This window comes from Dendronephthya gigantea, unplaced genomic scaffold (genome assembly GCF_004324835.1).
Source record: "Dendronephthya gigantea isolate DGI-Jeju-01 unplaced genomic scaffold, DenGig_1.0 000028F, whole genome shotgun sequence".
Classification (NCBI taxonomy): Eukaryota; Metazoa; Cnidaria; class Anthozoa; order Malacalcyonacea; family Nephtheidae; genus Dendronephthya; species Dendronephthya gigantea.
The window spans coordinates 476,455-485,512 of NW_021163038.1; the positions used below are offsets into that span (position 1 = coordinate 476,455).

At 37.8% G+C, this 9,058-nt stretch overlaps 2 protein-coding genes across 2 annotated transcripts; both read left to right on the top strand.

Moving 5' to 3' along the window:
* Positions 1-265: 265 nt before the first annotated feature.
* LOC114523765 lies at positions 266-4,883 on the top strand. The gene is made up of 4 exons (XM_028544794.1): positions 266-526; positions 737-767; positions 866-3,407; positions 3,697-4,883. The coding sequence occupies exons 1-4, from the start codon at positions 266-268 to the stop codon at positions 4,559-4,561; spliced, it is 3,699 nt and encodes a 1,232-aa protein (XP_028400595.1). The 3' UTR covers positions 4,562-4,883.
* Positions 4,884-5,119: 236 nt separating this feature from the next.
* Positions 5,120-9,026, top strand: LOC114523669 (deoxynucleotidyltransferase terminal-interacting protein 1-like). Its single transcript, XM_028544662.1, has 15 exons — positions 5,120-5,272; positions 5,951-5,981; positions 6,099-6,148; positions 6,227-6,262; positions 6,363-6,465; positions 6,538-6,633; positions 6,720-6,764; positions 6,857-6,898; positions 7,180-7,260; positions 7,388-7,446; positions 7,565-7,625; positions 7,700-7,768; positions 8,009-8,064; positions 8,154-8,239; positions 8,474-9,026. The coding sequence occupies exons 1-15, from the start codon at positions 5,166-5,168 to the stop codon at positions 8,641-8,643; spliced, it is 1,092 nt and encodes a 363-aa protein (XP_028400463.1). The 5' UTR covers positions 5,120-5,165; the 3' UTR covers positions 8,644-9,026.
* The last annotated feature ends 32 nt before the right edge of the window (positions 9,027-9,058 follow it).

A 9,058-nucleotide genomic window follows, 5' to 3' on the forward strand; every position in this document is an offset into this window, starting at 1 on the left:
CTATATGCACATAAATTAACATTTATTAGGTTACTTTACAAAGTATTTAGTTCCATGCCAAGTATGTTTCATTAACTTTCATATAGGAAAAAGTACGCATATTACATGTTTTAGCTCTAAAAGTAATCACATTGATTTGCTAAACTTTTGTTATTTAGAAAATGGATTTTTTCTGAGGCAATAATAATGATTTAATTTTATTATTATTATAAACATTTCCAATAAATTCTCAAATAAATTAGAATCTAATTATTTAGGATCCAAGATGGCGGACGACATAAACAAATGTAACTACTATATTTCGAGTTTGTTGGGAAAATTACAAAGTTCTTCTTTATCCAGCGTGCAAAAATCGTTGATTTCGTTGTCTCGGGCAACAAGAAAGCCTGAAAATGTCAAAAAATTACGCGAAGAGGGTGGAATTAAATCATTATTATCGTTTCTGCAGGCTTCAAACAAGAAAACCTTGGATATGGCAGTGAGCGCTTTAGCCAACTGTGCTATGGAGAGAAAATGTAGAAACGAGGTGATTGAGTCTTGTTTTTTACAAGATATACTTTAGAAGTCGATGTTATACTTTAAAATATTCACTAACTATAAAGCCATTGTCGTCCGTTGTCCATATATAATTATATAAAACAACAGTAACCCATAAACGTATGAAATTTCAACGTGAACGCGCCAGCTTGTGTCTTAACTAACCTGTGAACTAACCAGAGATCTTACATTTTTGTAGATAAAACAACTGAACGGTCTGGCTCCTTTGTGTAAGTTGATAGAATTAAGAATTTACATTTTACTTGGCCTTGGGTGTGTCTCCCTCAATCATATATATATGGTGATGATGATTTGCTTGTTTTTTTAGGTAATATATTAGCTTCGTTGGCGGATATCAGCATTCTCACCCGGGTCACAAGAGCTCTGGCAAATTTGTCGCAAGATGTCAGCATTGCGAACGTAATTGTAGGCCTGAAGGCTGTTCCTGTACTTCTGAGCATACTAGCATCATCAAATGATGCAAACCTCCTTCAAAATTCGTTGCGTGCCCTGAGAATTATGAGTGCTAGTTTCGCATGTATGAAAGAGCTGGAAGAGAAGAACGGAATACGTAGTCTTGTAGAGCTGTTGAACAAGGAAAACTGCAACGAGACTCAACGATGCTGCCTTCAAACCTTGCTCGAGTTGAGTAAAGTTGGACGTGGTCTCTTAGCCACGCAATTTCAGGAACATGGTGCCGTCGAAGCTGTCAGTCAATTGTCTTACTCCGATGACAAAGATTTGGCGGAGCGCTGCATTGATATTTTGTGTACCCTTACGAAATATTTTTCGGTACGTGTGTCTGTCGGAACCATGGGAGGAATCCAGGCTTTCTTTCACCAAATACGAAACCGCAGTTCTCTACTGCCGCTGTCTATCGAAGGTGTCTGTATGTGCTGTCGTGAAGCCGTCAATCGTAACAAAGTTCGTTCCTGTGGAGGGCTGGAGGTTCTTCTCGACATACTACGCTGTCCTCAGTACTCCGATGCTTTTGATAATATCTTAGGTGCTTTTGCCTGTTTCACGTACGATGACATAGCCTTAAAAAGTATGATTGCTTCGGGATTGATTCCGATATTGGTTGCCATGCTACGAAAACTGCTTTTCTCTGAGAACGCAGCTAAGAACGGGACAGAAGAACAAAATGATAATTTACCGACATCAAAAGATGAAACTCAGATCACACCTACTCCGCAAAAAAGGGTAAAATACGCGTCATCTACCATTCAAGATTCCAACATTCATTCCAACAGTACATTCCAACCTATTTCTTCGTCAACTACCCCAATATCGAGTGCAATAAGTGACTCTATTGTGTCAAGACCCCTCATCCTACCATCTTTGCATTATGCCAACAACTCTGCCTCACCACCATCGTGTTTGTCTCCAAATCTCAGTCCCGAGCTTCGAGTGCCGTTCCCAGCTTCTCATAGTCCTGAGTCCGCCCGTTCGTCAAGTCCAATGGTATATTCTCCATCAGGATCTGAAGCTGGCGAAGGTTCCTCATCCTGTTCGGATCACGAGGAAGATGCAGTAGAAGTTGCGGGAACTGATGCACAGATTACCCAAGATTTCACTGCAGTAAAATCAGATGGTCTCGCGGCAGAAGCACCAGCTTCTAATGAATGCACCATGTCCGGAAACACTACAAGCGGATTTGAAGAAGAGGAACGAGGTACGCCTTGTGATAGTCAATCAAGGATGAAGGATGATTCAACAACTCATTCTGGAGATACAGTGGTGACTGCTTCAGAAAAGCAACATTCCCAGCCATCTCAGCAGGAGGATTGTCCCTTTCTCCCATCTTCCTCCAAACGACGAACTAGAGGACCACTCCTACCTGGAGCAAGTTTCAGTGAGTATCATCACCTATTTTTGCCAGATGAAAACGTCTTCTCTGCTGATCAACCATCTCCTAGAAAGAGGCCAGAAGATCAATGGTCCCGTCGAAAATCCTGGCAGTCGTATGCTGCAGCACGTGGTCATTCAAAGACACCACGTGGAGTTTCAACGTCATCCAATCCGTATTATTCACACTCTAGTGGGCTTGAGGGAATGGAAAATAAAATCATTTTTTTGCTTTCCCGTTTTGGTCAAATGCCACATGCCTCGGACGTTGAAGCTTTGACATCATCGGAATGCATTCAGACACTTCTGGACTACTTGTGTTTCAGTAAGAATCGTGACCCCAGATGTAGGCGGCTGTTTAGTCGCCTTGCATGGGATAGAAAATACTTTGAGACTTTCGTTCTCATCATGTTTCCAGGTGCCGTCTACCGACAGCTCGTACGTGGTCTCTATCCAGGTTACCTGTTTTTCAACCAATCCAAGTCCAGTACTGCAACTGGAATCGATGGCAACGCAGGCAAGCAAATAGTTCTTACTTCAGAACCGATTACCGCTCGTGCAAGTGATAACGTTGCTGCAGACGTCATGCGATCTGCCACGTTTGTTCAAGACGATTCTTTAGCCAGGGAGTCTCCCAAAGACATCCCTAGATGTGATTCAAATTCTGAGCTAAATAGTCCTGCAAACTTACGCCAGTCCAGTCCTGATAGAGCTTCAACATCGTGCAGTAAGAAAACGTCTAGCAATGCAGAAATTGATGATGTAATAAAAAATAATCCAGTTGGTTCCAAGCTGAAGAGCTCGTTACAAACAACGCCTGGGAAGTCGAAGGAAAATGTACTTCAATATACAGCGAATCCTACGTGGAATGATGACACTGAAATAATCGGTACAAGCCTTTTATCTGTTTTGTCTACGCAAGCATCTACGTCATTTGGAGAGGGCATTCTGGCTCACCTCCTTCTTAGAGGTACAAAGAAGCAAAAGGAAGCCTGTGCCTTGTCGTTGCCTTATTTGTGCAAGTAAGTATCTGAAAATCGAAAGGCAGTCAGGTTAAAAGAAAGGCAGTCAGGCTTGCAATATATTATCTTCAGGTTTTTCGGTATGTAGCTCATTTAGAGGTAGACATCCGACAACTCAACATACCCCAAAGATAACAGGAATTCAAGCCTTGGCCATCTGCATTAGGATACAGCCATACAGTTACCATATTTACCAAGATTCGCGTGTGATCTCTCTGACCTGTATGGTCTGGAAGAGACCCGATTGTCAGTATTTTAAAAAACTCACTATTTTACGTGTATTTTATAGGACATCAAGACTGAAACAGAAATTGCTGGTCAACCTTGAGGGACTGATGCAGATATTATCATTGTTATGTAATTCAACGAATCAAATTGATATTATCCGTGCTGTTAATTCCATCACATACCTTATTGCAAATTCTGCTCTGAAGATGTATGAAATCTCTGCAGTTTTCATCGCGAAAAACACGATCCCTCGTGGATACAGGGTAGTTGATCTACTATGTATTGCTGGAATTAAGCGCGTTCCTGTCTGTTTTTACCACAATAATCATCAAACGCCCTTTGATGTTGTAATGAAAGTAGAGACTGGGGAATCTATCGAAGTCCATCGGTCTGTTTTGTGCAAACTCTCCGAAGTCTTTTCAGCAATGTTTTCCAGCCATTTCATGGAGGGCCATCAATCTGAGATTATCCTGAAAGATTTAAATCATTCCACTCTCCAGTTTCTTGTTCATTACGCCTATGGATGTTGCTGGTCTCTGAAATCACACTTCGATGTTTGTCCGTTGCTTGAGCAGATTCTCTCTAGTGATCGTTTTAAGCTCGACTTTGATTTTCTGTTGAACTTGTTAGCGTGTGCTGATCGATTTCTTTTAGGTATTTTAAAAAAACAGTGTGAAAATTTGATGATGTTCAGCTTGAGTGCTGAGCATGTGACGGAGGCGTATTTGACAGCGGTGCTTTACAACACTCCCCGTCTTCGTGTCCGCTGTCTTCAGTTTATCTTTCTCGGGGACATCGAGTTGAACTGTGTGTACAAGTATGTTGTGAAATTATTACAATCCCAGGAGCGAGATAGAGTTATCGAAGACTTTAAAAACATCGCGTTAGACTGTTGCACGGAGATTAAGAGTGATAGTGAATGGTAAATGGAAGCACTGTTTGCGCTACGTGATGAAGTTTCGAGAAAGTGTCTTCTTCACCTCACCACAATTGATTACCTATTGCCAATATGTGTTATCTTTTGGCGGATTTAGGGTGATAATTTCATGTCCAGAATCCACGAATATAATCCTTGATTCTAATCCTTTAGTAGAAGTAGTCGGGTGACGGTTAGTGTCAGATTTAGGATTAAAACTTAGGATTATATTCGTGGACTCTGGACATGAAATTATCACCGAATTTTGTGTGAAAATAATCGTGGAAAATAAGTCTGGAATAATTTGTCTTTAAAAGGTTCAATTACTATTGATATCAATGTGCAACCTCGTCCAAGAATGAGATAATGATGGATATTTTGCAATTTGCATTCATAATCTTTACTTTATTGCCCAATTAGGATCAGCATGGAAATAATTATGGAATATTTTGCACCATGATTTCTAATTTATTTCCTCATGGAGATTATGGAATATTTTGCACAATCATTTCTAATTTATTTCCTCGTCGAGATTATGGAATATTTTAGCTCTAATTTATGCATTTTCAACCGGAAGTCATAGTGCACAAAACAATCTCGGGGAAGAAGCAACAATGGCTTTGCAGAGAGACGAAATGTCCAAGTTTAATATACCAATATCGTCTCAAAATATTGAGAATCAGTTCCTGCAAGAAGACAGAAAGCCTAAGAAATCGAGCAGGTACAAAACACGTTTTAATTACATTTTTTGATCGGAGTTATTTTGAAAAAAATACATGAAAGAAGTCTGCACTTGATGTTGGAATGTTTATGACTTGGAAAATTAAACTTTACGTAGAAATATTTGCAGCAGTTATTAGAAGTAGTGAATCAATGAGATGATATTTAAATTTTATATTGAAGTAGTTTTAGTTTAAAATATCAAGAGGGAATACTTTGAAAAAACAATTTGCTGAATATTTTGAACAATTTTATAATCCTATTATCTTTTCTATCAAATTGGTTCACAACATGTCAAATACGGGTTGATAATCGGTATATTAATAGAGCTATCACTTGGCATATCTTCTAAGTTTAAAACCGTTAGTATGTCGTGCTTTCTAATCATCATTTTCATATGTAAATAGTCGTTTTGCACTTGAACTAAAGCAGATATTATCTAAAGCAATTACAGAACCGGTGGTGTGAATATTACAATGTTATAATAGTCATATCATCAAAATTTATAACAGTATTGTATAGAATTCCAACATAAACCCAAAGCTTAACATGTCATCTGTCTGATATGCTATTAACTCTGTCTATGCCATATGATTTATATTGTCAATGATAAGTAACGTAGTGGTACTAATGTAAGGCAGAGTATAAATATCAGACCTCTATAATTGAAACATTTTAGGGAAGTTGAAATTCAAACTGATGTATCAACAGTAAGTATGAAATTCAAGTTCTTTCCGCAAAGTTTTTTTCAAAGCTAGGATTCCATCAGAAACACAAAGTTCAGTTTTAGATGCATCACATAATCTAACATTCTATATATTAAACAGCCAGCAAATCCTTTCAACATGACTGCAAGGAACTTTCCAAAGAGACACAGGTTAGTTTAGCACAGCGTCTTCATTCAGAAATAACAAGCTTAATATATCTAGATTTCAATACCATTCAATTCCTATAGGAATTATTTTCGAGCAAGTGCCTCAAACAGAACCAGGTGTGTAGTAAACAAAGCCTAGTCTTTTTGAAAAAATTTAACAATGATATATATTTGATAAATATTTTAAGCTAATTTCTTTTACTTGATATGTGACCAGGGCAAGCTCCTTCAGTCCAGGAAAGGCACTTGATTTAGTGAGAGCTGCATTGCAACCATCCTTGAATGCTGAGCTGGAAAATGTTTTGAAAAATTATCAAGAGGTAGGCAAGCAATACTTTGTGTTCATTAAAAGTCTGAAAAATACAGTAAACATTGACAGTTTGTTCTTGTAGCTTTTGAAACTTGCAGCAGTAAACATTCGTGACAACACAGGCGAGGTTGTAACTGATGAACTAGTGAATACAACCATAAGAAAGGCTTTGGATGAGGTAGATCTTATCAAATTCTTGCAACTGCAATTCACTAATATTGCTAAATAGAACACATTTTATTCTTCGCTGTGTTTATCTTTCAGGCAAAAGTTCTGTTTCGAACTGACAACAAGCCTCTAAATGAGAAGGTATCTACCATTCAAATGTTAACATGAATATTTCCATGATTTTTTTAAGAACTTGAAATGTTTCTTATTTACTTTTTCTTCACCTACGATAGCCTGAGAGAGAATCAAGAACTGGTTCTCCCTTTGTACGTAAGGTAAGGAACCAGGAAGCCAGGACAATTATGATTATGGAAAAGACTTTCTGAATCACAGCCAATTGCCTCATACAGTTGCTTAATTATAGGGTCATTCCTGCATGCATCTTTCGCCCAATTAAACTGTCTTGCTAAGGCCTTACCAACAACCACTAGTTGATGAAAATCTCTCTCTATACACTAGACATTTTTATCATGTTGCATGTCTTATTGCAGTTGTAACAAACTATATATGTAATAAGCAAACAACAGCATGTGTGTATATCCTTTTCTCTTATCAGAAAAGGCGTCCAAGAGAAACAAAAGATGACGGTGCACCTGCAACAAAAAGTGCAAGATCTGACAAGAATGCACACTATGAGGTCTGGTTAGAATTTTCCATTCAATGCTTAGTTTTGCTACCTTTTAATGGACCAATGGTTGGCAAGACAAAAGAATGATGGAAACCCTGGTCTAACCATAGATATTCTTTGTTCTTTTTGCACATAGTGGGATCCAGAATGCATCAACTATGACACAGAGTTTGTCATGGGGGTGAAAGCAAACAAGTAAGTGAAACTCCCATGAAAATTTTAAATGTTTTACAAACAAGAAATAAGGTTCTCTAGCCCAGGAGACTTTCTATTTCCTCTTCATTTAAATTATTCTTCATCTATTTCATCTCAGAGCTCTTGGGTTTGCAGCAACCCGTGGAAAGTTATACAGCCGACATCCAGACTTATTCAAGGTACATTTCCACTTCAAACAATTCTCGAAACAAGATGAACAAAATGAGAAATGTTTTGCTTTTCGTATTTCTAGTATGTGGGCGACCAAGAAGACAAGCAATGGTTGTATGAGAATGGTCACCTTCCAATAACTGGAGGAAAGGTGAGTGCTTTGAATTGTGATAAAATGTTTTATTGGTTCACTTCAATGTTTAACCATGTTCTTGTCTGAAATCTGAAGAGACTTATGTGTGATTATGAAGATGCTTTCATCATGCATGTTTGAAGAACAAGGGTTGGGTTGGGCTTCCATAAACGTCCCTCAAAATATTATTTGTTCTTTCACATCTATTTCTTACAGGCTTGTTTATATTACAAGTTTATTCACATCTATTTCTTACAGGCTTGTTTGATGATTAAGGACAATATTTACGATTTGTTGAATCGGGACGATTATAAGTGAGTGAAAACGTCTGCCAGTGGATACAAGGAAATACATATTAGCAATACAGCGTTTCTAACACTGTTCGCATTTCCTTGCTTCTTAGGAACAGTGAGAATACGAGCATTGAGGATATTCCAGGATTTCGTGTTAGCAAACGTATGGTGGACAAGATGAAGGCCGTTATGAGAAGTGTGTAACCAACTCTTACCATCTTTCTTAAAGTTTCCTCCTGTAGTAACACTGGATCAATAAGAGATGATACTGAATCTCTAGGAAGAACACTTTAGAACTGATAGAGCCATCCAGTATAAATAAAGTTAGTTTAGTTTAGGTTTCCTCCTGTAGTAACACTGGATCATTAAGAGATGATCCTTACTGGACCTTTAGGAAGAACAGTTTAGAACAAATTAATCGTGATTTTAGAAAGCCAACTGAATCGAGAGAAAGAAGTAAAGGTGGAACCAAGCACACAATATGTTGAGAAGACTGCAGACGCACCACCAGGACCAGTTGAATCTGAAGTTGTAACCAGTACCTCATATGCATCGCGTCCAGCGCAACCTGGCTTGGATGAGCCGAATGCTAATCCCTGAAATATTGAAAATTGATCTTGCATAGTTAGGATAGTAATAGAAAAGGCAATATGTGACAGCAGAATTTTGTTATCCTGTTGGGCCTCGTAAAAAATAAAATGTTGGTGAAATGTATAACTTCCAATCACCATAAAGTTTTAGTTATAAACTTTAAATACTTGTAGTTAATATTGAATTTTATTTGTAAAATATAAAGAGAAATACACGAAAATAGGTTTTCCATGGAGGTTTAAAAAGTTCGATTTTTGTACAATTTTTTTTTGCCAACATGACGTAAGTTTTCTAGCGTTTACCAACTCAATTACTATTTTGTAACAATATAATACGACTATAGTACAGATAATAAACTTTGAAACTGCTCAACGGTTTAGTTGTTATTGAAACCTCGTAGATTTTAATTGTTTTTGCTAAGATT